This window comes from Drosophila mojavensis, unplaced genomic scaffold (assembly GCF_018153725.1).
Source record: "Drosophila mojavensis isolate 15081-1352.22 unplaced genomic scaffold, ASM1815372v1 contig_80, whole genome shotgun sequence".
Classification (NCBI taxonomy): domain Eukaryota; kingdom Metazoa; phylum Arthropoda; class Insecta; order Diptera; family Drosophilidae; genus Drosophila; species Drosophila mojavensis.
The window spans coordinates 10,747,984-10,774,341 of NW_025318906.1; the positions used below are offsets into that span (position 1 = coordinate 10,747,984).

General features: G+C 45.7%; 10 protein-coding genes across 17 annotated transcripts; 6 read left to right on the top strand and 4 right to left on the bottom strand.

The window, feature by feature from the left end:
• Window positions 1-25: 25 nt before the first annotated feature.
• Window positions 26-1,085, top strand: LOC6579417 (ER membrane protein complex subunit 7 homolog). Its single transcript, XM_002005277.4, has 3 exons — window positions 26-607; window positions 672-800; window positions 864-1,085. The coding sequence occupies exons 1-3, from the start codon at window positions 131-133 to the stop codon at window positions 981-983; spliced, it is 726 nt and encodes a 241-aa protein (XP_002005313.1). The 5' UTR covers window positions 26-130; the 3' UTR covers window positions 984-1,085.
• LOC6579418 (exosome complex exonuclease RRP42) lies at window positions 1,073-2,273 on the bottom strand. The gene is made up of 5 exons (XM_002005278.4): window positions 2,146-2,273; window positions 1,893-2,089; window positions 1,669-1,834; window positions 1,332-1,620; window positions 1,073-1,274 (listed from the first exon to the last, which is right to left on the bottom strand). The coding sequence occupies exons 1-5, from the start codon at window positions 2,200-2,202 to the stop codon at window positions 1,093-1,095; spliced, it is 891 nt and encodes a 296-aa protein (XP_002005314.1). The 5' UTR covers window positions 2,203-2,273; the 3' UTR covers window positions 1,073-1,092.
• A 58-nt stretch (window positions 2,274-2,331) lies between these two features.
• Window positions 2,332-3,282, top strand: LOC6579419 (proteasome subunit beta type-6). The gene is made up of 3 exons (XM_002005279.3): window positions 2,332-2,474; window positions 2,528-3,002; window positions 3,066-3,282. The coding sequence occupies exons 1-3, from the start codon at window positions 2,430-2,432 to the stop codon at window positions 3,212-3,214; spliced, it is 669 nt and encodes a 222-aa protein (XP_002005315.1). The 5' UTR covers window positions 2,332-2,429; the 3' UTR covers window positions 3,215-3,282.
• On the bottom strand, window positions 3,264-8,668 carry LOC6579420 (monocarboxylate transporter 13). 2 transcript variants are annotated; one of them, XM_015163662.3, is made up of 4 exons: window positions 8,520-8,668; window positions 4,963-5,102; window positions 4,432-4,902; window positions 3,264-4,365 (listed from the first exon to the last, which is right to left on the bottom strand). In XM_015163662.3, the coding sequence occupies exons 2-4, from the start codon at window positions 5,038-5,040 to the stop codon at window positions 3,484-3,486; spliced, it is 1,431 nt and encodes a 476-aa protein (XP_015019148.1). In that variant the 5' UTR covers window positions 5,041-5,102; window positions 8,520-8,668; the 3' UTR covers window positions 3,264-3,483. The 2 variants fall into 2 exon arrangements, with proteins under 2 accessions (XP_015019148.1, XP_002005316.1); XM_002005280.4 differs by lacking the exon at window positions 8,520-8,668 and adding an exon at window positions 5,337-5,514.
• On the top strand, window positions 5,569-7,778 carry LOC6579421 (transcription factor grauzone). Its single transcript, XM_002005281.4, has 4 exons — window positions 5,569-5,778; window positions 5,843-6,834; window positions 6,900-7,281; window positions 7,364-7,778. The coding sequence occupies exons 1-4, from the start codon at window positions 5,662-5,664 to the stop codon at window positions 7,691-7,693; spliced, it is 1,821 nt and encodes a 606-aa protein (XP_002005317.1). The 5' UTR covers window positions 5,569-5,661; the 3' UTR covers window positions 7,694-7,778.
• Window positions 8,669-8,927: 259 nt separating the features above from the next.
• LOC6579422 (ubiquitin-fold modifier-conjugating enzyme 1) lies at window positions 8,928-9,810 on the top strand. Its single transcript, XM_002005282.4, has 2 exons — window positions 8,928-9,152; window positions 9,206-9,810. Exons 1-2 carry the CDS (start codon window positions 9,030-9,032, stop codon window positions 9,578-9,580), a joined length of 498 nt encoding a protein of 165 aa, XP_002005318.3. The 5' UTR covers window positions 8,928-9,029; the 3' UTR covers window positions 9,581-9,810.
• A 156-nt stretch (window positions 9,811-9,966) lies between these two features.
• LOC6579423 (transmembrane protein 131 homolog) lies at window positions 9,967-15,484 on the bottom strand. Its single transcript, XM_002005283.4, has 3 exons — window positions 14,682-15,484; window positions 10,786-14,626; window positions 9,967-10,724 (listed from the first exon to the last, which is right to left on the bottom strand). Exons 1-3 carry the CDS (start codon window positions 15,285-15,287, stop codon window positions 10,123-10,125), a joined length of 5,049 nt encoding a protein of 1,682 aa, XP_002005319.1. The 5' UTR covers window positions 15,288-15,484; the 3' UTR covers window positions 9,967-10,122.
• A 149-nt stretch (window positions 15,485-15,633) lies between these two features.
• Window positions 15,634-23,791, top strand: LOC6579424 (ATP-citrate synthase). 6 transcript variants are annotated; one of them, XM_015163663.3, is made up of 9 exons: window positions 15,634-15,738; window positions 17,470-17,659; window positions 19,162-19,347; window positions 19,411-20,137; window positions 20,207-20,521; window positions 21,068-21,281; window positions 21,353-22,586; window positions 22,651-22,991; window positions 23,062-23,791. In XM_015163663.3, the coding sequence occupies exons 2-9, from the start codon at window positions 17,501-17,503 to the stop codon at window positions 23,228-23,230; spliced, it is 3,345 nt and encodes a 1,114-aa protein (XP_015019149.1). In that variant the 5' UTR covers window positions 15,634-15,738; window positions 17,470-17,500; the 3' UTR covers window positions 23,231-23,791. The 6 variants fall into 6 exon arrangements, with proteins under 6 accessions (XP_015019149.1, XP_043866450.1, XP_043866451.1 ...); XM_044010515.1 differs by having other exon boundaries at window positions 21,116-21,281; XM_044010516.1 differs by having other exon boundaries at window positions 21,119-21,281.
• A 406-nt stretch (window positions 23,792-24,197) lies between these two features.
• LOC6579425 (transmembrane protein 208) lies at window positions 24,198-25,219 on the bottom strand. 2 transcript variants are annotated; one of them, XM_002005285.4, is made up of 4 exons: window positions 25,112-25,219; window positions 24,897-25,052; window positions 24,696-24,832; window positions 24,198-24,629 (listed from the first exon to the last, which is right to left on the bottom strand). In XM_002005285.4, exons 1-4 carry the CDS (start codon window positions 25,115-25,117, stop codon window positions 24,404-24,406), a joined length of 525 nt encoding a protein of 174 aa, XP_002005321.1. In that variant the 5' UTR covers window positions 25,118-25,219; the 3' UTR covers window positions 24,198-24,403. The 2 variants fall into 2 exon arrangements, with proteins under 2 accessions (XP_002005321.1, XP_015019153.1); XM_015163667.2 differs by lacking the exon at window positions 25,112-25,219 and having other exon boundaries at window positions 24,897-25,058.
• A 52-nt stretch (window positions 25,220-25,271) lies between these two features.
• On the top strand, window positions 25,272-26,344 carry LOC6579426 (peroxisomal membrane protein 11B). Its single transcript, XM_002005286.4, has 2 exons — window positions 25,272-25,542; window positions 25,596-26,344. Exons 1-2 carry the CDS (start codon window positions 25,371-25,373, stop codon window positions 26,147-26,149), a joined length of 726 nt encoding a protein of 241 aa, XP_002005322.1. The 5' UTR covers window positions 25,272-25,370; the 3' UTR covers window positions 26,150-26,344.
• The last annotated feature ends 14 nt before the right edge of the window (window positions 26,345-26,358 follow it).

Sequence of the window (26,358 nt, forward strand, 5' to 3'; positions counted from 1 at the left end):
AGTTAAAGCACGCTATCGATAAATGTGGGCCAGTGCTTATCGATAAGCAATGACCAGGAACATCTGATGTGTTTTTTCTGCACCAATAAAAATTTTTCAATTAGAGTTGTCGGAAATTAACAATTTAAAAATGTGTTATAAGCTATTAATAATAGCGGCACTCATCGCCTTGAGTAGCAGCGAAGTGGTAATTGGCCAGGAGGATCTGGTTGAGGAAGTATCTGGTCACTACACAATCGAGGGCAAAGTATACGCTCCCGATGTAGGACCCGGACTCGGTCAGCAGGGTCATGCGGTTGCCTTGCCCAATAGCAACAAATGGCAGGTGGACTTGTCCGTGAGCATTAACAACGGCGAGTACAAGGGATTTGTGCGCGAGGATGGACAGTTCATAATCAGCGGCGTACCCTCCGGTAGCTATGTGCTGGACGTTTATCATCCGGACATATTCTATGAGCCAGTGCGCGTTGAAATCAATCCCAAGGGCAAGTTCCGTGCGCGTAAAGTGAACTACATGCAGCCAGCGCAGGTTGTCCAAGTGCCCTATCCACTCAGGATGAAGCCGCTTATGAGATTCAAGTATTTCCAGACCCGCGAGCAATGGAAGGTTTGTACATCTTATCGATGACATAGATTTAATAACCTAGCAACCTTCCATGTGTTTGTACTAGATTACGGACTTCCTGTTTAGCCCTATGGTGCTAATGATGGCTCTGCCCTTGTTGCTTATGCTGGTGCTGCCAAAGATGATCAACGACCCAGAGACGAAGAAGGAAATTGAAAATATGCAATTTCCTAAGGTAAAGACAATATATTAACTATATACGCTTAAAACTAATTCATTTTTTGTTCTTCCTACTCAGATGACAAATGATATGCCAGAGATTAGCGAAATGCTAACATCTTTCCTAGCGGGCAAGCAGCCTGAGCCAAAGGAAAAGAAGCCTATCACAGCAAACAAACAAACAAAAAAACGGAATTAGTATTTGTGCCGTAATCTAATTGAATTAAGCCTTAAGCAAATAGAGAAAATCCTTTCAATTCTTAGTCAAATGGAGTAAATTCAATAAACTTTGTAATATTAAGAGACGTTTATTTAAGAAAACCAACTGTGTTGGGCCTTTTGGGCCCCACGCGCTCCTCCTCCAGCTTGAGCATCGTCACGAGGAGATTATTCAGCTGCTCGCCCATGGAGAGACCAAGCTGTATGCTATTCAGCATAGTATCCCTATGCATGGAGCCGCCTCCAGTCATGTGTGTGCCAGACAGATAAGCTGCAGGTAAAGAGGGTGTAAAAGAGGGAAGCACTTCAATATAGTCATAGTATTTACCTTCATTGTTACGCATGGATACGGATACAACCATGCTAACAGTGCTACAGACTTCCTCCTCGGCTGTCGGATCCACCAGACAATAGTCACCAATTTTGCATACGGTCACAAGCAGAGGCACTGCATCAATGCCAATGCGTGTGCAATCATAGGGATTATCCGATATAATCAAATCCGTGACGCCTGCATCCAGCAATGTGGCAGTTACCCGGGGCAGCTTTGTATTATAGAGCGCTGCCTTGGCTGCCAGAGAAACGGCATCGTGCAAATTGCCACCGCATTCCAATATCTGAAAAGCAGACATTAGATAAAACGTATATACTAGTATTAAACTTACTAAAATGTCTATGTAAAGCTTCCAACATTGCTGACCCGGTATGAGGCACAAGGTACGATAATCAAAGGCATACGGGGATTCGTAAGCATTCTGCAGGGAAAGTATCAGCTCTTGTGCCAAGTCTGAGCCACCGCGACCCTCAAATTCTGGTGTGGCATTCGCAGAGCTGCGACAAATCGAAAAGCTGAATATACAAATATCAAATTGATATAGAAAACATTTACCAATCCACAAAGAACTCTAGTTTTCCAAACTCGGGCGTTAATGGATTGGGCACATCAATTTCAGTCTTAACGCCCACCAGAATATCTGTGTTCGCTAAACGTAGACGTGCCGACCCACTTGCATTACTGACCAAGCCAGTCTCCAGTTCCATTGGGCGGTAATCGCGGCGCGAACGACCATCGCAGCGGAAATCCTCCTGCAAGTATATACAAATACTTTATATCAAGTATAAATAATTTTGTAAGCCCTTACCTCAACGCCATGTAAAATAAAAGTCTTCTCTGCCTCGCTCAGCGCAACGTATGCCATTTTTCATTAAAAATATGTTTCAAGTCGAATCAAAACAAACCTAACATGTGGATGAGCGATAACGATAACGATATACTGTATTTAATAATGCAAAGCTGTTACTTAAATTCTACAGCACTGTGCCGGTTAGACGCTTCGCAACACTTGCCAAAAACAAGCCAGTCATTTTGCTTTGCATCTTACTGCACGAATTAGAAATTATAAAAAGAAATTCTTTCACAAGAACCATGGGTCCCGACTTTGACTTCACCGACACACCCGTCAGCACTGGCGTAAGTTATAGCATTATTAAAGTCTGCAAGCCGTGTAACCATCATCATTGCAGACAACTATTATGGCCGTTGAGTTCGATGGCGGCGTTGTGATTGGTGCAGACTCTCGCACCAGCTCCGGGGCATATGTTGCGAATCGTGTGACCGACAAATTGACTCAAATCTCGGATAAGATATACTGCTGCCGCAGTGGCTCTGCCGCTGACACCCAGGCCATTGCCGACATTGTGGCCTATTCTCTGAACTATCACCGGAATCAGACCAACAAGGAACCACTTGTCTGGGAAGCGGCATCAGAGTTCCGCAACTTTTGCTACAACTATCGCGACTCCCTGATGGCTGGCATCATTGTTGCCGGCTGGGACGAGGAGCGTGGTGGTCAAGTCTATAGTGTGCCATTGGGTGGCATGCTGACACACGAATCTTGTACCATTGGTGGCTCGGGCTCCAGCTACATCTATGGATTCGTAAAAGAGCACTATCGCCTCGGCATGCAAATGGAAGAGTGTGTAGATTTTGTCAAGAAAGGTTGGTACACTTCATGCGAAATTTATTTCTTGGCTGTCAGCTAATTTACAAATTTTCTCACAGCTGTGCAACATGCCATCTACCATGATGGTAGCTCCGGCGGCGTGGTGCGCATTGGAATCATCACTAAGGACGGTATTGAGCGTCGTTTGTTCTTTAACACAGAGTCTGGACAGTCTGAGATTGAGGGCTCAAAAAGCTTTTTAGTTTAAATGGAAAGGATTCTAAATTCAGCTCTAACTCTTGTGGAAAATATAATAATTTGGTTTTTCTATATGTAGATTTTATATTTTTCATTTGGGTATATGCGGGATGAAAGGCCATACAAAAGTCAAGTTCTTACACACTAAATGATAATAAATAAGTCGAGATAATAGCTTAAAACTAAGTAGATATATGTATACGACGAAAAAATAGCTCCAGTAGTCACAACGCGTTGGTATCACATCCTTAAAATAAATATCAATACAAATTTTCCGGCTTATGCGCGAGAGTTCAAAGGCTCCCCTTGCTCGGCCTGCATATAAGTAGTCTCCATGGATTTTGATGTGTGGTGCCGCTGCCTTCTGTAGCGATAATAGATCTCTGGCGTCCACACAACGACGACCAGAAGCAGCACCAAACTTTGAGCGTACAAGCAGACGACGTATGAGTTGGAATAATCGCGTACCCAGCCAAGAAGCTGGCCAACAATTATCACAATAATGCCCTTGGATATCATGCTGAGGCCCAGACCGCCAGCTAGTTTCTCGGAGCGACAATATGCCGATATAGTCAGATTGTTGTTGATCACGGTGGCCGACTTGGTCATGCCCACTTGCACGGACATGGCAATAATGACTGGCAAGCTGGTCGTCTGAGCGAGCAGCAGGCGGGCAATCAGCAAACCAACTATGCCCATCAGAAAGACAACACGATAGGGTATTCTCAGTCGGTCAGTGATGCAGGGCAGGAGCAGACGGAAGACGATATCGGCACCAGCCACAACCGACATGCATGTAGCCACTGCTTGACTGTCAAAGCCAGCGGTGTGCTTCAGGAAATTGGGGAAGACGAGTGTAAAGTTGATTGTAGCTGTGTAGACCAAAGCCATGCCCACAATGATGCTCCAGAATACTGTGTCCTTGAGCAGTTCCAAGTCCATGGCCTGGGCCAAACGATAGCCCATTTTGCTGCACAATGAGCCGTCTTCTTTCGATTCCACTGGCTTCAATGCGTTATTATTCTGTGTCAGCTGCACGATGATTGCCTGCAAATCGTTGCTTTGCTTCTTGTCCTCCTTATCCACAATAAGTGTCAGATGCTTGCGATTGTTGTGAATAACGGTGGGATTTAGAGGACGTAGGAAAATGGCACCAAGCAGCTGTAAATTGAAAGACAATTGCTGTTAGCCAAGAGTTTAAATATTATAGGGCACAATAATACTAACCCCAGTCAGCGAGAGAGCAGCCATGGCTAGCACGGCAGTGCGGAAGCCATAATTCTCTAGGAAATATCGCACCATGTGAGGAATAAAAACTTGGCCCACACCAGCGCCCGCCAAGGAGACGCCAACGGCACGTCCCCGCTTGCTGCTGAAGTAGGAGTTGATGGCCATGAAGGTGGATGGCGATATCAAGCCCAGTCCAAAGCCGACAAAGAAACTATAGCCTACTATGTAATGCCAACTCTCTGTGGCAAAGGAGCACAGAGTCAAGCCAATGGATACCAACAAGCAACCCGTGGCAGCCACATTCCTTGGCTTAAAGCTCTTGATGGCCGGCCCAATGAACAAGCCCGAAAAGTTTAGAGCCAAACTATTCAGATTTGTTATAAGTGCAGCCGTAAAGGTGTCCTCGTGCATGCGCAATTGACCCTCGAACAGTAGTCCAAAGACTGACAGTATGGACTGGTTGGTCATCTATAAGAGCAAATGAGTTAGAATATCTCATAATTTGGAATAGAATTCACGCAAACTTACATTAATCACAGCCACGGCGGCAACTACAACCCAACCCCAGCCGCCATCCGGTACAGTGCGTCCAGCTTGCACATCCATGTCGTCTAATTTGCTAATCAACTAATGAAGAGTTTATCCAAGCACTTGATCAAGAGCTGAAGCTGAAATAAAAACAAGATAAGCGTATGGTAAGTAAAATTGTTGTAGACAATTCATTAATTATATTTAATTAGCTTATCACTGGCATACAGCGTGATATCAAATCGCTTTATCGCTCAATAATGTGTAAAGCTCAATTCTGACGACAACAACGATGTCTGGCAAAGGGTTCAAATTAAAACGCATAAAAAAAAACTGTGATTTACAATAAACAAAAAAAGAGCGAGCATACTTACGCCCGAGTACGTGCCTAATCAAACATAAAGAGCGTATGCACGTTGTTTCCATTGTGCGTCTTGCTTGCAACACGTTTGAATCGTTTAAAGCTTTAAGCGCCACAATCAGCCAAATATTAAACTTAAATTGTTTAAATTAATTCAAAGTCAAGTCACAAAGTGCGACGCCAAAACAACAGAGCTGCCAACTGCTTCAAATAGAATAGAATGGCCGCATTTGCAGTAGGTTGGCAGCACGCTTTTCGACTCCAAACAGCTGATTGCCTGATGCCCGCTGTCGCATTTTTGAGAGAATAAATTACTAAAACGTTGCAGCTTTAATAATATGTGTTTTCTGTGCACAGAGTGCACGGATAATGCCATTGGCATTATCCCATTTAGTTCACAGGAAGCTGAGCTACTTAATGTTAAAGCGATTATCGAAAAACATTTTTGGTTGCGGGTAAGAAATGCTACAAATTACAATTGGAACATTTTGTCCAGTTAAATGTTTGCTCGAATTGCAGATTGAAGACGCCAATGGCCATATTTGTGGTAGTTGCTGGAGCGAGCTGTATGCATTCCATACATTCTATTTGCGTGTGGAGCAGGCGCACAAGGCGCTACTTGAAATTACAAATCTGTCATTCGCTAATGAGACGGAGGAAAGCGGAGCACTGGAAGCCATTTCCATGGAATTGCAGGTGCCAAAAGATGTCGTTAAGACGGAGGCTGACTTGGGCGACAGTGTGGCGGCTGCTGTGAAGCGTAGGCGCGGCCGTCCTCGCAAACAACCAGTAACCGAGGAAGCAACAGGTATCGACAGCAACGAATTTAGAGCCGTATTGGAGCAGATCAATCTGAACGAGATAAAAATCGAATTCCCTGAGGCGGACTTGAGCATAGCTGATGTGCTCGAAGATCAGGAGGAGCAATCCATATCTGAATTTCTTCAACAGAGTTGCAATGAAAGTGAAGCAGAAGCTGTTGCCATCGTCAAGCCAAAGCCGAAGAAACCTCGAAAAAAGACCAAAAAGCGTCGCTGCTTGAAAACCAAAATAAAAAGCGTAAAACCCGTTAAAACTGGCGTAAACAATATGAAGAAATCTCAGGAATTCAATGAATACATCAGGGATCACTTCAAGCTATTTTGTCCATTTTGCAATGTGACGATGGAGGACTTCTCCCAGATGCTGACGCATTCACGCAAGGAGCACAATCAGCGCGGCTATGCCATGTGCTGCAATCGGAAGTTCTTGAAGCGCGGTGTGCTCGTTGATCATCTGCGACGGCACCAGGATCCGGATCTATTCAAATGCCAGATATGCCAACGTGTGATGGGCCAGCGTCGCAGCCTAGAGCTGCACATGCGCATGCACGAGATCAAGCAGCATGGACGTCGCTACCAGTGCGAGCACTGCTCAAAGAGGTTCTTCAGTCCCGTCGTGTGCGAGCGCCACAAACTCATCCACATTCCCAAGGAGCAGTGGAAAGCAACGTGCCCCACCTGCTGCAAGACGTAGGCATAAACTTGACCCTAGTTTAAATGCTCAGATATCAATGATTCCCTAATCTCTTTGGCAGCTTCCCCAACGAGTACCTAATGCAGCAGCACGTGAAGCTGGTGCATTTGCGAAAGTTTGACAAGATTTGCGATGTGTGCGGCAAGTCGATTAGAGGGCGTGAGGCTTTGGTTCGGCACATGGAGGAGCATGCGGGTGCACCGCAAAAGATCATTAAATGCCATCTGTGCGAATCGACGCTAACAACCAAATACGGACTGGCGCGTCACATCAAGATGATGCACACAGCGGAGAACTTGCAGCCGATGCAGTGCAAATTTTGCCTCAAAGTGTCACCCACACTGCAGGCGCATCAGCACCACATCAAGTACACTCACAACACGGCACGTACACACGAGTGCCCGATGTGTGAGAAGGCATTTAAGCGGCCGAGCGAATTGCGCGTGAGTTGAACAACTGCTTTCTGCTTTCAGTTATGAATGGGGCGTGTAATCAAAAACTGTTTTCATATATGTATGTATGTAGGAGCACATGACAACGCACACCGGCGAGGTGCTGTACACCTGCCCGCATTGCCCGAAGACCTTCAACTCGAATGCCAATATGCATGCTCATCGCAAGAAGATGCATTTCAAGGAATGGCAAGAGTACCATCGTCAGCATCAGGCGCGCTATCGTCGCAAGGATACGATCATCTCGGTGAGCATGAGGAAGACAACGGAAAATGCAGGAGCAACCATGACAAAGGCAGCCACACGGGCCGCCGAGACCGCAGAAACCGCAGCGACCGCAGAAATCGTAGAGACCGCAGAGGTGCCAACGCTTCTGTCGGTGGACGATGTCTTGGAATGCTGAGATTGCGCGTGCCCTGTGACATAATTTTTGTACTTTGCGTTTATTTTGATTTCGGCGTAATCAGTGTATAAAGCTTGAAAAACAATTTGTAGCTTGTTTTAATTGAAAAAGCGTTAAATGGAAAAGCCAAGACGGGAAACTGGTTTCAACCGGTTAGCCGGCTACAGCATCCCAATCGAATAGCGCAACAGAGTCGCTCTTATCAGCGGCATTAAGGTCGAATCTGGTTACGTTGCTTACATATAGATTGAGCATTATTATGGTTCAGTATTCGGAGCAAATAAATTAATATGATTATTATTTTCTGATGGACTGGACTTGGTGTGATGCCGAGACAATCGTATCTCTGAGTGTCTATGGCGGCATACCGGTTCGAGGCGGTTCTGAAGTGGATCCCGAAGCCTTATCACCGGATTGCCATTATATATGTTTATATATAGTTCAAAGGCTCCATAACCAGCAACGTGTGTTTGTTTGCTTGTTCTAATTGCCAGCAGCTTCTTTAATCTGTACCAATGGTTCACAAAGCGTGACAAGCGGGATTTGAATTTGCAGTTTGTTGTTGCCTGTTTCTTTTTCAAAATATTTTGAGCTCTGGTAAAATCTTTCCTATCAATGGAATATTTTCTGGGGTCAGACATATGGTCTACAGTCCGTGAAAAGAAGCCGATTTTGCCTTTTCAATTACCTCTATGAAGTTCAAATATCTGATTTGCGTAGTTTTACTGAATTCCAACAAATTAATCACAATCCCCAGTTTGAGGGGTAACTTTATACGCATCTGTACAATGTAAATATGATTCACGTAAATCACAAATATACATACCGGCTATGGTTCTATTGATGATACATCAAATATAAATGAAATAGGCGCGAATTTGTTTATCCTTATTTTTTTTTATTCTGCAATTTATTCACAATTGTATTGTCTGCAAATTTCTTTAAAGTTGTTTTGAGTTTTTGTTTCGCTTAAATAGTACTTTGCAGCTCAACGAGCTAATATTGTTTGTCTTCCCGGCTGTTTTGCCTGCGCTTTTATAGGCGACGGCTGCGACTCATCAATGTCGTTTATACAGCCACCACACGATTGTTTACAAAATGCGAGTGTTACATTTAAACATCTCGACTTTGGCGCCAATAGATCGTTGATGTATGTGATGATTCTTCATTTCATATCAACGAGTTTTTGAATGGCTATTAAATCAGCTCAGCCTTATCGATGAATCGATATATTCATTATTGCATTTCAGTACGTGTCACACTTGTTGTTTTCTTTTGCCGTAGCAAATTTCTTTATTTATTTACTTTGTGCCAGATTGAATTTATACGCAGCGCCATGGTTGACGATAGTACCAGAAAAACCTTGAGCAACATTCCACTACTGCAAATACGCGCTGGTCCGCGTGAGAAAGATGTTTGGGTGCAGAGACTGAAAGAGGAATATCAAGCACTCATCAAGGCATGTACTTAATTTATTTAACGAAATTGAATCAATAATAATCTTGCCTTCAGTATGTGGAGAACAACAAGCAATCTGGCAGCGATTGGTTCCGCCTCGAGTCCAACAAGGAGGGCACCAAATGGTTCGGCAAATGCTGGTACATGCACAATCTGCTTAAATACGAATTCGATGTCGAGTTCGACATTCCAGTGACGTATCCAACGACTGCACCGGAAATAGCCCTTCCAGAACTGGACGGTAAAACGGCTAAGATGTATCGAGGCGGTAAGATTTGCTTAACGGATCACTTCAAGCCACTGTGGGCACGCAATGTGCCCAAGTTTGGCATCGCACATGCCATGGCCCTCGGCCTGGCGCCCTGGTTGGCCGTAGAGGTGCCAGACCTCATCGAAAAGGGCATAATCACGTACAAGGACAACTGTTGAGGCTTCAACTGCAGCTGCAAATGATCTAGCTAGTTTTTTTTTTTTTTTTTTTAATTAATATGACAATTTAAATACTATGAACAAAATTGTATGTAAAGGCTTATGATTTTTTTACGTTTTCTATTGCAAGTTCCAGTTTAGCAACTGTACACTTTATTAGTAAAATTCCAATAAATCAAATGAGCTCAAAGAATATTAAACTATTCTATAAATGTGCTCATATAAATATACTTATACTTACATTCATTCGAACATTTACTTTGGCATCGTTGCGAAATAGAGCTAATTGATCTGAATGACTTAGTTATGAGAATTTTGGAGAAAGGCAGGGAGTTAATAAATAAATATATAAATATAGTAATTATTAATATAGGAAATGCACGATATCATGAAAGTCATAAATCTTTGCGTTTATTTAGTCAAATGTCAAATTGGAAAAGATCATGTGTTTCATTGATTCTTAGCGTAGCCTAAGTGTCTATATGTAGAATAAGAATTTCATTTGGTTGCTTATATTTGATCAGTGAGCTTTTGATGCACCTTCAGTTCATGTGATTGTTGCGCTGGCGCCAATTGTCCGACCAGATTGAGCTTGGCGAGGTAAACGGATCGTATTGATAGGGTATATTGTGCTGTTCCCTATCTTGTGCGTTCTGCAAACCATCGATGTGGTTATTGCTCTGATTGTTGTTTGTGGATGCTGCTGCTCCAACTGCCGATGTTGTTACTACTGTTGCTGCTGCTGCAGCTGCTTCATTTCCATGTCCAACAGCGACGCCGACACCGACTCCAGTGCCTCCTGCTGGCAACTGACAATTGTTATAGTTCGGCTCCAGACCAGGAGGCGGACGAATAACGCCCACACCTGGCGTTATGGTATGCGTTGGCGAGGTACGCGCAGTAGTCTGAGTTGGCCAGCCGTTATAGCCAAGCGGCGTCCAGGATGGAGCCGCATTAGCTTGATTCATAGTCCAATTGTTGCTCTCCATGTTGGCCATCAGCATTAGCTTCTGCTGCTTCTGCTGCTCCTGCTGCTTCCGCTGCTGCTCCAATTGCTGCAGCAGCAGCTGCTGCTTCATTATCAACTCGCTGCGTTCCCACTGCGTCTGCGGCTGCTCCCGTTCGTACAAGTTGCCACAAAGATCTGCAAAAGCAAGGGAGGTGCGATTAGAAAATGAGAGTGATAAATATCTTGATCAAGTCACCATTCAGGGCAGGCAAATCCATGTTCAAGCCCGATTCCGTATTGTCAAATAGCGAACGAATTAACGTGTTGCTGGTCGTCGTCGTCGTCGCCGGCTGCTGGATTGGCTGATAGAGCGAGGCAGCTGGTGCTGTGGGGAGGCTTTTGCGGCTACCAATCGGACCTAATTGACTGCTGGCCAAGTCACTCGCAGCCGGATCCCAGTTGAGGCCGTTATCGATCGCTGGCAGCGGCTTCGTTTGCAACACATCGCGGAACGAAACGCGGCTGCTGGTCTCCCAGGGCGAGGTGATCATGGTGTCGGCTTCTGGTGTGATCAGCGGCGATGCTCCGCTCGCTGGCATCGGGTTGCCATTGAAATTAAGCTGCTTGCTGCGCTGTTTGCGCTCCGTCGACTTCTTGCCGTTGGGTGTGGTCAGTTTCTGCTCCTTGCGTCGCTCACGTCCAGGCGTCTTGCCCAGCTTCTTGGTGCTGCCGTTTTGCTCCTTGAGCACGCGTTCCTTGGGCGTTTCGGGATTCACTTTGCAAGCGCGCGGCGATACGTTTTCCTGTTGTCCCTTGCCATTCGGACTGACGCGCTTCTCCTGCACTTCGATCGGAGCCGGCTCTACTTTGGGTTTGGGCGTCACGCTAATCGGCGTCGTTTGTTTGGGTTTCTTTGGTGCGCGCACAGCTGGAGTTAGGGATGGCAGCACTGGCGTCGGCGTCGGGGTGGGAGTTGGCGTCGTCTTCTTACTGGGCTTCGGCGAAGTTGCGGGCTTTGGCTGGGTTGCGACAGCAGTGGTACCGGCGGCAGCAGCAGCAGGAGCACTAGCAGTCGAAGCTGCTGCAGTTTTGGTATCACAGCTGGCCATGTCCATGCTCCATGCTGTCCAGGATTTGGGCTTGCGTGTATTCGTCATCTTGTCCGCTGTTGAATTAGCCGGGGTTGAGCGTTTGCGCAGTTCCTTGAGCTGGCCGTTTCTGAACTTTTGTTGCTGTTCCGTTTTGAGGGCAGCTGCCGCTGCGGCTGCTTCAGCAGCTGCGGCCGCCTCCTCCGCCACCTGCATCTTGACAATGTTGCGCAAGTTGAATGTCGGCTGCACGGGTCCCTTGTAGCGCGCCGCATCGTAAGCACTCTGCTGTGCCATTATCGCCCGCGCATCGAAGACGGCGGCCAGCAGCACCAGACAGAAGCTGGCCAGGAGCACCACCAGCGCTGCATTTCGCAATGCCGGCTCCCAGCTGGGTCGTGGCAGACTCGCTGCACAGCGTTCCACACTCTCGGCTGGCAGCTGGGCGACTAGCTGATAGCTTATATCATAGCTGAGATTCGTCAGCAGCGTCAGAGTGCGCTGCACACGCGATGCGGTGAAGTCCGTGGTAAAGCTGATCTCGATCTTACGCGTCTCATTCTCGCCTAGCTCGAAGCCCTCACAGTCGAGCACCTTGAAGCCGTAGCCCTCGCACGGACGCTTGCCAATGAGAAAGCCGACCACACGGATGGGCAGCACGCCCGCATTGCGAGCCGTAAAGCTACGCGTGGCCGAAACCACATGGGTAGAGAGGGTATCTTCGTCCTGGCTGCCATCGGCAGGCTTCAAGCTGCCATCACAGCGCTCAAACTGTTCGGCATTGAACTCAAAAAGCAGCGGAGCATTCGATCCGGGTCGTCGATTGCCCAAGCGGAACTGCGACTGTACGGCACGCGCAGTCAGCCAAACAGCCTCGTAGAGGGTCAGATTGCTGCGCACGTGGAGCAGCGTGCAGTATTTGTCCGGCTGCTGGGCGCTGAACTGCACGGGTATGGTCAGTGTCGCTCCGCCAGGCAGCAGCACGGGTCCACTGTATGGAGCATCGGGCAGCGAGAAGACGTCACGATCCGTCAGATAACAGCTGCTGCTGCTCACGTCGATCACCTCGTGGGGCAGCGAGAGTTGTGTGCGTCTTGCGAACGCCGGATCGGAGAGATAGTAGTCGAGCAGCAAGGGCTGCATTGAAGGATTGCTCATGGTTATCCATTGGCGCTGCACCTGGCCCACCTCGATGGCCGGCGTGGGTGGCAGCGGCTGATACTGCACCAGCTTGGGCCACTCGATCGCAATGCTAAACTCCAGCTCCAACGGCGGCAGCTCGTCGCTGTGCAGTGTGAGCGACATGGACTGCAGCTGGCGCTTGAACTGCCTGTAGAGTTCCGTGCGTTGACGCACCTCCACGCCATCGTACAGCAGATTGTTGTTGCTGTTGCCACCTGCAGCGACGCCACTGTTGCTCGGAAAGATCGCGTGTCCGTTGCTGCTGGGCCGTATATAGCAGTTGCTGCCACATACTGCAGCAGGCTCAAAGTATATCCGACCCACTTTGGTCAACGTCTGTGCCCCAATCGTGGTGCCCCTCGCATTGAAGTCCTTGAAGCGCAGCCCAGGACGCGTAAAAGATATCGCCTTCACGTGCACTGTATGCAGAAAACTGGATCGAATGCTCAACACAGCCGAGCATATTTTGCCAGGAAAACAAGACTTGAAGTGCAACTGATCCTGCTCGATGTCCAGCTGCCCGACGGATGCCTTGAAGCGCACTGTGGTCCGTATTAGCTCGTAGGGTGTCCACACTTTCAGTGTGCCGGCGCTCTCCTCGGCCACATACGTCTGTATGGACAGTATGAAGACGGCGCTGTCGCCGGTCTCCAACTGGCCACAGAACTGAAACAGTGTGCTATTGTTGGTCAACGGAGCATTCACAGTAACCCCAGCCGGCACACAGCCCCGGAACATGGCCTGGAAGTACACACTCTTCGGCGACTTGAAGTACCAGTTGGTTATCTTGATGGGCATGGGATTGTCGTTGCGCAGTATAATGAAGGCGTCCCGTGACATCTCCGCAAAGGGCACAGTGCCCAGATCCACCTCCAGGCTATAATCACTATCATTCGACAGCTCCAGAGTGAATTGTTGCGTGGAGACATGCAGACGTCCGCTGCACGCGACGACGGGCAACACAAACGTCGTCACATTGCTGACGATGAGCAGCATCGAATTGAATGTGGCCTGCTCGTTGAGCAGATGCAGCTGCAGCAGATCCACCGATTCGCCCGGCTGCAACATCAGCTCCTGCTCCATTGATGAGAGCTGTAGCAGAGCTGGATCAATGGGCTCTGTCAAACTGAAATTGTAGAGCATCAGCGGAAACGCAAAATCATTGCGAACCATCAAAGTGCGTTGCGTCTCCAGCGGCGTCTCTTCCACGCTGGAGTTACTTATGAATAGCGTCACGTTGCGATCGTAGTAGAGGCCACCTTTGAAGATTTCAGCACGCACCAGCACTGTGAACTGCTGCTCCTCGCCGCCATTACTGTTGCTGCTGCTGACGATCAGCAGATCATTAATGCTGCCGGTCTCGTCGAACAGCTTCGGATCCAGCACAATGCTTGCGTTGTGTGCATCATAGCTTAGGCCTGGTATGTCGCGCAGATAGTTGCCTATTAGCTGACGCTGCGCTGCGTCCGCTGGCTGGTTTTGCATGTCTAATTTGAAGTGCAACGCATCCGCATGCTGATCCGTAGCTAGGCGACCAAAGTCAGCCAGCGGATTGCTTGCGTATGCGCCATGCCGTGGCAATATTTCGAATTCGACGGGTATGACTAGTACGTTCTCGCTTAGAGGCTCCAGCGGTGAGGAATCGTCCGCCGCCTGCTCGGCTATTTTTATACGTATATAGGCGCTGTGGTTGCCAGCGGTGCGTCCGTGAAACGATATGCGTATGACTGGCTTTAGCGAATGCGGTGGTATTTCCCACAGATTCTGTGGCCCCTCCGATCCGCCAGTGGGCAGCTCCAGCTGAAATTCACCCCCGCTGCTGTAGACCTGCAATAGGGCAATTGATTGAATAGAACACTTATGGTTGCAGGAGCATACTCACCTCAAGTATCTGCAGGGGTCGCTCATGCGGATTGTACATATGAATTTCGGGCGTAAGAGTTGAATTCATTGGCGCCTTGATGCCAACGAGTGGCTTCAGGCGATATGGGCACTCGCTGCCCTCGCCGCGCACCGCAAACTCGGCACGGCCGAAGGATGTTTGGATGCGCAGACCCGTTGATATGGCACCTAATTGTCGTGGCAGAAAGACGACACTAAATGTGGTATTACCTTGGGGCGGCACCTCGCGCGTACCAAAAAAACTGCTGTAGAACACTGGGCTTGGCCCAGTGACTGAGTTCAGATGTACGGTGCGATTCGTGTGCTGATTAAACAGCGTCACAATCTGTGTTACCGTCTGACCCACCGACCATCTGCCAAAGTCTATAGCCGGTGGCACAAAATTCAGATGGCGCAGCAATTCCACTTGCTCGCGCGTGTGCGGTTCGGGCAGCGTCTGTGACTCCTCCAGGCCAATGAAGCCCTCCTGTATGCCAGGCATCACTTTTACTCTGCTAGCATGCATCTGCTGATGGTTGCCCCTGGCAGGGGCCATGACCGCCAGTAGTAGCATCAGTAGCAGCATTGACAGCGAATTTGTGTACATCCTTGTTGTGTGTGTGTTTGCTGTGCTGCGCAATATGTGAGCGAATTGTAATGATTTGTAATCGCGGCACTCGAGTCTTCTTAGCCGCAATAAGTGCTCACATTAAGTACTAATTTTAATTATATTACTCAATATCGCTTATGTTATCGCTGATTCGATTCTGAGAGCATTAACTTCAACAGCTGCTCAATACGTAAACAGCTGACTCGTAATCGTACGTTGAGAAGACATATTATAGTTATAGGATGAGACGGGCACACTTTTCGCAATAACAGAGCGCGCTAACGCCAAAATGAGCAAAGTACGTAATGGCATAACGGAATGATGAGTGACGTTGCGTTTATCGATAACTCGCGATATAAATGCATATAAAGTGTTTCAGATCGAAAAGAAAGTTTGCGGTGTGGATTATTAACAAAAAGTGAAGCTGCTGTAAATACATATAGTTATAGTGAGTTAATTAATGTCACCCAATGCTGCGCATATACATTTGAATAATATTTGTAGTTGGGTGTGCATGTAATTGCAAATAAACATGAAATGGATAAACATATACACATACACCTACACAAATACATATATAGAAATCCATGCGAATTTGTGGCCATAGGCGACGCATTTCGTAAAAGAAAAAAAAAGAAGACAGAAATTGCATCACTATTGATTTTGCCCACTTTCACTAGCTCGATGCCTAAATCTAAAGGCAATTTAGCTTGGATTAAGAGTTTAAAAATACATGACCAATATACGTCAGATAATTGCCATGAACTTCGACAATTGCGCGCACTCATGTTAATTAGCAACGGCTATGTCGAAGGGAGCTTTGAAACGCAAGCTTTGAATTAGTGTCAAGTCATTCCACACATTCTCCGCAAAACCTAAAATGTGTGCAAATTAAAAACAGAAATAGATACAGCAACAGTGCTCAGAAAGTAGCAAACGATCAAATTGTTCTAAGCAGGAAAAACCTTAACATCTGAATGTATTGGTGGCTATGTGTTTTTGTTGAGTGTGTGTGTGTTTGCTCGTGAGTGTGAGTGTGTATATATTACACAGTGCCCAGCAACGTCAACATTGAACGTTGACAACGCCGCAGTGTAAAATTTACCTGCATAATGTTTGGGTGAAAGTTATAGTTACCTGCCTGCCCTTTTCCCTATACACAAATTTCAATTTTCGGCTGTTGCTCAACAAGATAAACCGGTTCATCTTCAGATTGTTGTCGTGTTGCTGCTGTTGTATTTGATGGGATGTTATAACGGTCTTTGTACCAACTTAGTTTACACCTGGATTTTATGAATACTATATATTATCATATGTAAACTGTTTCCTGTATGCTGCAATTTGTATTAGGTACCTTAAGTGGTCGGCAAACTTTGGAAAATTAGGTACTACAACTATGATGCTTATATATCACATTTTAATACGTATATTGAAAGACTAGTTTAGATTAGAATAAACACTATTTCAGACTATTTAAAAAATACGTTTGGTTTACAGTCACCCCTACTCTATGGCCCGATTTACTAAGCTATAAGCATTGATTTGCATTCATTCAGGTGCTTGAGGGCAACAGTATTTAAAGAGTTTACTTTATTAGTTGCTTTACTTATATATTTGTTGCTTAACTTAAGCTGATAAATACTTACACAGATATATAGTAAATATATATGATTTAATATATACTTATAGTTATATATGTTTACGGTAGCGTTGAAAACACTTCAGAAATCGGCAAATATACGAATTAGCTTCGTTCGTTACCGGATTCCGGTTCGGATTTCGGTTCGGATTTCGGTTTTCGGTTTTCAGAAGTTCGGTCGGGTCTTCATTGCTGTTTGGGTTGCATATTAGATTTCAGTTCACTTGAAACTCGACAGCGAACAGGTTGCCGTGCTCCGACGTACTAGACCGAAGAAGCGATTAGAAAGAGAAGGAAAAAACACGCGAACCAAACAAACAAATAAATAAAACGCAGCCAACAGTACGATTTAAGGCAGGCAGGTGTTCAGAGACTTAGGTGCACTCGTACACACACACTAACACACACAGACACACGCATACATTGAAGAGTTCTAATACAAAGTAAATAGATTCAAAGTTTGAAAGTCAATCGACACGTTTGGCATATTGTAATCTGTGATTTACATGCCGCTGTGCAATTCCAATTTCCTATTTACAGCCAAAAACCAAATCCCTTCCACTAGTACAGCATGTCTGCGAAAGCGATCACGGAAGCCACCGGCAAGGACATCCTCAATCGTCATCTCAATCAGCACGGCGCTGGCGCTGCCAACTGCCGCTTTGCCACAGTCAATGCTGAGACGGATTGGTCCAAATTGAGCGCCGATCAGCCCTGGTTGCTAACCACGGTAAGCACGAACCCAAAATCAAAAATGTCCCATCATTTAGATAAGCATTTGCTATAACAACAAAAACTAGGCCAGCACGAATATTTGTCATTGAACTTGACCCAGCCGGCAAAGAAGCCGGCTAAGGTTATTTTTGATTAGAGCCCACCACGAAGCGGCGAGCTGCTCTGCAGTGTGTGACTAAGCGTTGCCGGCATCTGCGCTTAGCATGATTCCAAAAAAAAAAAAAAAAAAAAAAAAAAAATATTGATAAGCATGGCGCGATTATAGCTACTATAAATATACACTACATGTATGCGTGACTGTGTGTGCGTGTGTGAATGAGGGAAATTTAATTTGAGCGCAAATCAAGGTGATCTGATCTGATTAAAGCAATGTTCTTAATTTATATATACATATGTATGCACCTATGTTGTTGAGTGCCATGCAGGCATAGCACCTCAGCTGGCTGTATATATGCATGTGTTTATATCTGATTCACATTGCCGGTAAATATATATTGATTGAAGTTATACAAAGTAAATGAAACCAAGGGCAAACACTTTATTATGAAGTGCAGAATGTTTATTTTTATTGGTATTTAATCATATATAATCATTGTAAATATTGGAACTGCACCTATTTCTTTGAGCTTACTTTATTCTGTTATTTATATGTATTTTTATTGTTATTTAAAATTGCATTATTAGTTTACAGTATCATCATGCTCACTCAGTCTTATAAAAAGGAGAAATACTAGATTTAATCAAGTATATTTTACAAAATTTTATCATAGAGAATAATTGCTTTATTTGATCATCAATTGTGTGTCCACACGCCAAAAGGTATTTATGTGCTTCCAGGCCGGAAAACTAACTAAAACAGCAATCAGCTGATTGCCGCTAACAAATTACTAGTTGTGATAGCGCAGTCTTTTATCTTTCAGCGCGGGCAATGTGTGTGGGTGTTGATTGGCAGTCGGTGTGGGTGGCGTGATTATCGGCAGCGCACACACTTACGCATAGTTACAGCGGCGGGAATTAGCATAATACTCAATTATATGAAGGGAATCTATAGCCTGACTTTGAGAGATGTTTGTTGACATGCAATTCCCATTCCACATCTACTTGAAGGCAGACGCGCGATCGCCTGAGGCATTGCCCTCAGTTCACATTTTTTTTCTTCATCAATTTACACTCGTACGATGTTCTAATAGAGTGCTGAAGTGTGTGTGTGTGTGTGTGTGTATGTGAGTCTGTGTGTGTGTTTGTAGTCGTGCGCATATTGTCATTGACAATGACGCAGCCTCTCGGCTGACCCCTGGTAGCGATTGTCACTTGCTCCGCCCGCTCGCTTGGTGCTTAATCGCTTATTAGCGGCTGATCTGGCTGACAATGGCAGGGCTAAAGGCCCGTGGAGGGTTTGTTGACGTAGTCAACGGCTAATGGGATCAATGAATGCTTTACCGCAAATTATTGGCATGATCTCGGTGATAATTCGTGTTTTTGATGTGCTAATTGCAGCCGCTGGTGGTGAAGCCCGATCAACTGATTAAGCGACGTGGTAAACTTGGTCTCATTGGCGTTAAGAAGAACTTCGAGGAGGTCAAGCAATGGATTGGCGAGCGCATCAACAAGGACCAGAAAATCGGCAATGCCGTAGGCAAGCTGCGCAACTTCATAATCGAGCCCTTTATCCCGCATACAGAGGTAAGCTGACAAATTGAAATATATATCTATATAGAATTAACTAAATGATGATTGGCTTCCCAGGCCGAGGAAATGTACGTGTGCATCTATTCGCATCGCTCGGCGGACACGATTCTGTTCTACCATCAGGGCGGCGTTGATATTGGCGATGTGGATGCCAAGGCAGTCAAGCTGGATGTCAAGGTGGATAGCACATTGTCGCTGGCCGATGTGAAGACAACGCTGCTGAAGGCCATTACAGATGCGTCCAAGAAGGAGCGCATTGCTAAATTTATATACGGACTATACGCTACGTTTGCGGATCTGTATTTCACGTATCTCGAGATCAATCCGCTCGTGGTGACGGCCGATAATTTGTACATATTGGATTTGGCAGCCAAGCTGGACTCGACTGCTGACTTCATATGCCGCCCAAAGTGGGGTGAAATTGATTATCCACCACCATTCGGACGCGATGCCTATCCCGAGGAGGCGTATATCGCGGATCTGGACGCTAAGAGCGGCGCATCGCTCAAATTGACGATCTTAAATAGAAATGGACGTATTTGGACCATGGTAGCTGGCGGCGGAGCTAGTGTCATTTACTCAGATACCATTTGCGATCTGGGCGGCGCCTCTGAGCTGGCCAACTACGGCGAATACAGCGGTGCACCGTCCGAGCAGCAGACGTACGAGTACGCCAAGACGATACTTAACCTAATGACCTCCTCACCAAAGCATCCCGATGGGAAGGTGTTGATAACAGGTGGTGGCATTGCCAACTTTACAAACGTCGCAGCGACCTTCCAAGGTGAGTCCCAGCCCTTATCTTATTAAGCATCGCACTCGAACGTCCGCCTTACTTTGTTCCCTTTTGTAGGCATCATCACTGCTCTACGCGAATTCCAGCCCAAGCTGGTCGAACACAATGTCTCGATCTTTGTACGCCGTGCCGGACCCAATTATCAGGAGGGGTTGCGTCGTATGCGTGACTTTGGCAGCACCTTGGGCATACCGTTGCATGTCTTTGGCCCCGAGACCCACATGACCGCCATTTGTGGCATGGCGCTGGGCAAACGACCCATTCCACAGGTGGCCAGCGTTGAGTTCTCCACGGCGAATTTTCTGCTGCCTGGTGGACAGCAGGCGCAAGCCGATCTAAAGGAAGCCAATGAGGCCGCTGGCCTTGGCTCTGGTATGTGGAAATCCAGAATCACAGAATGTGTAAACATCCCGGTCCCTTCCGAACTACCATCCTATAATCCAAACTGTTCTCAATTCTGTTGTAGCTCTTATTATACTGTGTGTCTTGTGTATTTATTTTTGTTTTGGACCTGCATTTATTATTCTGTTTTCTTTGTATTTCTTTTGTATGTTTTTGCATTGATCGCCCTCTGCTCCAACCAACAACAAATCAACAACCACACCCACAAAAAAAAAAAAACCAAAAAACCATAAAAAAAAACAAACTAAAACCAATTTTGTGAAACGTTCCGTTTGGCCACAATCGCACCTCGTCCTCGAATTGTACTTGCATTTCCTCGCACCACCTCGTCGTCCTCGTAATTTAATCTTGTATTGAATGTTGTCTATATGTATATATGTATGTCAAATTCTATACTCTCTCGACTATATTGCTCGCTCTCGCTCATCATCATAATAATGTCAATATCAATGTATCAATGATATCGATAACAATCGACTTGCCACTCATTTGGGGATACTTCAAACTAAACCAAAGCCTTGCGCTCGACAACAGCACAATCGATTAAACTACCACCTATCTCAGCAGATGAGAGCGATGGCTCCGCCACCACTAATCACCAGCAGGGCCAGAGTAACGGAGCGAACTCTAGTTTCAATAGAAAGTTCTTCTCCAACACAACCAAAGCGATTGTCTGGGGCATGCAGCAGCGTGCAGTACAATCGATGCTCGACTTTGATTTCATATGCAGGCAAGTTCAATGAATCCCCAACTATAAAACAATCGTTCTCTAGCTTTTGTTAATCCTTTATCCCGATGCAGGCGCGATGAGCCGTCGGTGGTGGCCATGGTGTACCCCTTTACGGGCGATCACAAGCAGAAGTACTACTGGGGCCACAAGGAGATTCTGATACCCGTTTACAAGAAGATGTCCGATGCCATACACAAGCACAAGGAGGTCGACGTGATGGTCAACTTTGCCTCGCTTCGGTCGGCTTATGATTCAACGTTGGAGGTACTCGAGTTCCCGCAGATACGCACAGTGGCCATCATTGCTGAGGGCATACCGGAGAATATGACACGCAAACTGATCGTGGAAGCCAACAAGAAGGGTGTAGCCATCATTGGACCCGCCACAGTGGGTGGCGTGAAGCCGGGCTGCTTCAAGATTGGCAACACAGGTGGCATGCTGGATAATATCCTACACTCGAAACTCTATCGGCCAGGCAGTGTGGCGTACGTCTCCCGTTCGGGCGGTATGTCCAATGAGCTAAACAATATCATCTCGAAGGCAACGGATGGCGTCATCGAAGGCATTGCCATTGGCGGCGACAGATATCCCGGATCCACGTTCATGGATCACATACTCCGCTATCAGTCCGATCCAGAGACAAAGCTCCTAGTGCTGCTGGGCGAGGTGGGCGGCACCGAGGAGTACGATGTGTGCGCTGCCATCAAGGATGGGCGCATTACAAAGCCGTTGGTGGCCTGGTGCATTGGCACCTGCGCCAGCATGTTCACCTCGGAGGTGCAGTTCGGTCATGCTGGCTCCTGTGCGAACTCGGATCGCGAAACAGCCACCGCAAAGAACAAGGCGCTTCGGGAAGCTGGCGCCTATGTGCCGGACTCCTTTGATACGCTAGGCGAGCTTATACATCATGTGTACGGCGAGCTGGTGAAGACCGGACGTATTGTGCCACGCGAAGAGGTGCCGCCACCAACGGTGCCCATGGACTACTCCTGGGCACGCGAGCTGGGCCTCATTCGCAAGCCGGCTTCATTTATGACCTCAATTTGTGATGAGCGTGGCCAGGAGCTGATCTATGCGGGCATGCCGATCAGTGAAGTGCTCAACAAAGACGTTGGCATTGGAGGCGTCATTTCGCTGCTTTGGTTCCAGCGCTGTCTGCCTCCCTACGTGTGCAAGTTTTTTGAGATGTGCCTCATGGTCACGGCTGATCATGGACCGGCTGTCTCTGGTGCTCACAACACTATTGTGTGTGCGCGTGCTGGCAAGGACCTGGTCTCCTCCGTCGTTAGCGGTCTGCTAACAATTGTAAGTGCTCGGGAACAAAATTTTCTAGAGGACTGTGTCTTCATCAAATGATTTACATTCGCAGGGCGATCGTTTTGGCGGCGCACTCGATGGCTCGGCTAGGCAATTCTCAGAGGCCTACGACACCAATTTGCACCCGATGGAGTTCGTCAACAAGATGCGCAAGGAGGGTAAACTTATTTTGGGCATTGGACATCGCGTCAAGTCCATTAACAATCCCGATGTGCGTGTCAAGATCATCAAGGAATTCGTCCTGGAGAACTTCCCGCAGTGTCCGCTGCTCAAGTACGCATTGGAAGTGGAAAAGATCACAACCAATAAGAAACCAAATTTAATTCTGAATGTGGACGGTGTAATTGCCACCGCCTTCGTTGACATGCTGCGAAACAGTGGCTCATTTACCAGGTGAGGAAGCACGCACAAAATATTTGAAATGTTTTATTGAAACATTTCCTTTATTTTGTATTCATTGCAGCGAGGAGGCGCAGGAGTACATCAATGTGGGTGCAATTAATTCACTGTTTGTGCTTGGCCGCAGCATAGGATTTATTGGACACTACATGGATCAGAAGCGACTCAAGCAGGGACTCTACCGTCATCCATGGGACGACATCTCCTATGTCATACCCGAGCAATACAACTAAGAGCTTGTCCATTGATATTATAAATTGTTGGATGTTGTTGTAGTTAAGCACAGATGTTAACCAACTGCTAGTGGCGAGCATGGATGACCGTATGGTCCACAATCACAGAACACTCCATTAGCTGTGTAGTTGAATTTCAGTTTACCTATATATATACACACTTATATATATAGAATTGGCTCAGCTCTTACCCTAGTTTGTCTCCCACAATCGAACCCAGTTTCTCTCTATCTATCTCTTAGTTAAATACAATACATATATGTTTACAGTTTCATAACTAAGCCTGCATTTACATTCATACTCTTTACCAGCATAAAGTTATTAAGTTACGATCATTTTTCTAGTTGACGCTCCTCTCTAGGCTATAGCCGGGTTTTTGGAAACTAACTAACTAATAGAAAGAAAAGATATATAAATCTAACAAAAAAAAAATTAGTGAAATCTTGAGTCGCAAAACAACGACAATTATCATTATTATTTGATTTTTTTTTTATAATTATTTTAGTTTGGATGCGAACTGGTTTAGTCAACATTGAATAAACTTGCGAAATTCTTAATTAATAGTTTCGTTGATTATTGTTTCATTTTGATTTACTTTTACCATGCTCGCTTATGCTGAGATGTGAAAAACTGCACTAATTAGAACTGCACCAGTTCCTGCACTCGAAATGCACATTTATTTATAACTAATTAATATATATACACAAATAGTATATGTTATATATATTTATGAAGCACGGCTGTCTGGTGTGAACATTCGAAAATGTTTCGTTTAAATCGAAACTGTGATTTCCTTCAGAAAGGTTTTTAGGAATTATCAAAAATATTGCTTTCCCTTTTTCAAAGAATTATAAACGGATCGAAAAAGGCATATATATAAGGTATATATGTGTATATGTAGTTTTTGTTCACTCGGGCACATTATAATTAAAGCGCACAAAAATTCACTCAAACTGAAACAATAGCATTTTCTTTTGACTAGAGACATTTAGTCTCGATTTAATATGAAATGAAAAAAAAAAAAAAACAAACAAATTTGGAATACCTGCACACATTTTGTTTTCCCCTTGGCCTCTACTCAATGACCAAGTTAACTAAGCGTAAAATCTCATTTAAAAAGTATATGTAACTTGCTAAGCAGCCTCACTAGAGAGTAGATAACTCAAACAGATTTTATCTCATGCGACGCATTTTACGATCCAATTTACGCTGCTTTTTCTCATCCACCTCGGGCTGTTCCTCGGCGGCATTGCGCTGCGATAGCCAGGGCTGTATAACACTGCCCCAGAGCATCCAAATGGCGCGTATGGGCGCCAACAGCAGCACCAACCAGAAATAGTTGGATATCAAAGCCAACAGAAGCGTGCCAGAGGTGAGTATGATCAGATCCTTGACATTTCTGCAATGTAAAATCGGAATAGGTGCTAACAGGTGGTGGCAAAATGGTAGTCAAGCTAATACATACTCTGCAATGCCACCTTCCATATTCAAGTCATTGCCAGAGTCCAAAAGTGCACCGGTCTCCGAGTACTTTGCCCGTGACATAAATGCCATGAACTGGTACGCGGCTCCCAGGGTAAGCAGCGATAGGGCCAGCATGAACTACAATCATTTTAGGTAGTGCATTAATCGTTTCTGTCGAGGACTAGATTCCCATTCAGCTTACCACTGTCAGCTTTGTGATTTCGAAGACCAGAAAACTGAGCAACACGGCGGGTACGGCGCATCCAATGGCCATGTTCCTATAGAAAGCCAATGTTGTTTTGTTCTCCTCGACGATTTGTTTTGCGCCCTTGGTGCCCTGCTTACCCTTCTGTTGTGGCTGCATATTCGAATTGGAGAATTATTTATAATAAAGGGCAACTATATTTAAATACTTACTGCCATTTTTAATTGAACTATTTCACTATTTCTTAATACAAATTAAGTGTACGTAAAAGACGTGGCATAAACTTATCACTCTGCTATCGATATCGTTCGTTATGAAATCGATAGGTTTGTATGTAAATGTAAACAAGAGAGGGACCAGAGCTTCTCGATTGTAATTTTCGAACTGTGGCAGCACCGAAGCGCATTCCTCGTACTATTGCACCTTGGACTTTATATCAATCGGAGTTTAATTTAGTTAAAGAAAACAAACATGGAAAAGTGGGTGCAGCTAAATAATCAGGCAGCCGGCAGGGATAAAATTGCTCGGCTCATCCAGTATGCGTCGCGTGCCATGTGGGACTCACTGGAGTCCTCCAATTGCCATCCGGCGTTGGTGGACAACTTCAAGACAATCGAATATATCTTGAGCACATTCCGAAAATGTTAGTTGTGTAATTTGCTTTTGGAAGATGTTTATTGAGATCTTTTTCTGCAGTGCTGCGCTTTGGCAAGGGCTTGGATGTGTTCTATGCTAGCTTACGTGCCATTCACTATCCAGATCTGACGATTCGGGTCACGCTAACAATGAGCAAGATTTCACAGGCTTTGTTCCTGCTAGCGGATCATTTGCTTTGGCTTGCTCGCACTGGCTTAACGGCGGTCGATACCAAGAAATGGTCAAAGATTGCCAACAAGTATTGGCTGTTCTCCATTGTTATGAATTTATGCCGAGACTTGTACGAGATAATGCGAGTCTTGGATCTGCACAAAGCCAGCTGCAGCAGTGGCATCTCACGCTGCAAGATTCCAAGTCGGATCAACACACCGGCGGACTTCAAGAGATTGGCTCTAAATTCATATGGCCTAATGCTGGGCCACAAAGATATCTTTGTGGATACGGTGAAGAATGTGTGCGATTTCTTTATACCTCTGACGGCTTTGGGTTACACAAGTCTGACCCCGAGGACAATTGGCATTTTAGGTGCAATCTCTTCAATGGCTGGCCTCTGGGCGTTGCTCGAGCCAGCAGCCAAACTGACGCCCGCATAAATTCGGTCAGCAGATGTGTTTATTTATGTATAAATATGTGAATGTACTTGTGGCATAATTTGTTTGATATTTTGTACATACGATATTTATTAAGTTGAAAATGGAAGATTTTATTGAAACGATTTTGATGTTATATAAGTGTACCTAAACAAAAAACTAAAGTTCAATTAAATATGTAACTGTAACGACCTATAATTTTAGGGTATTTC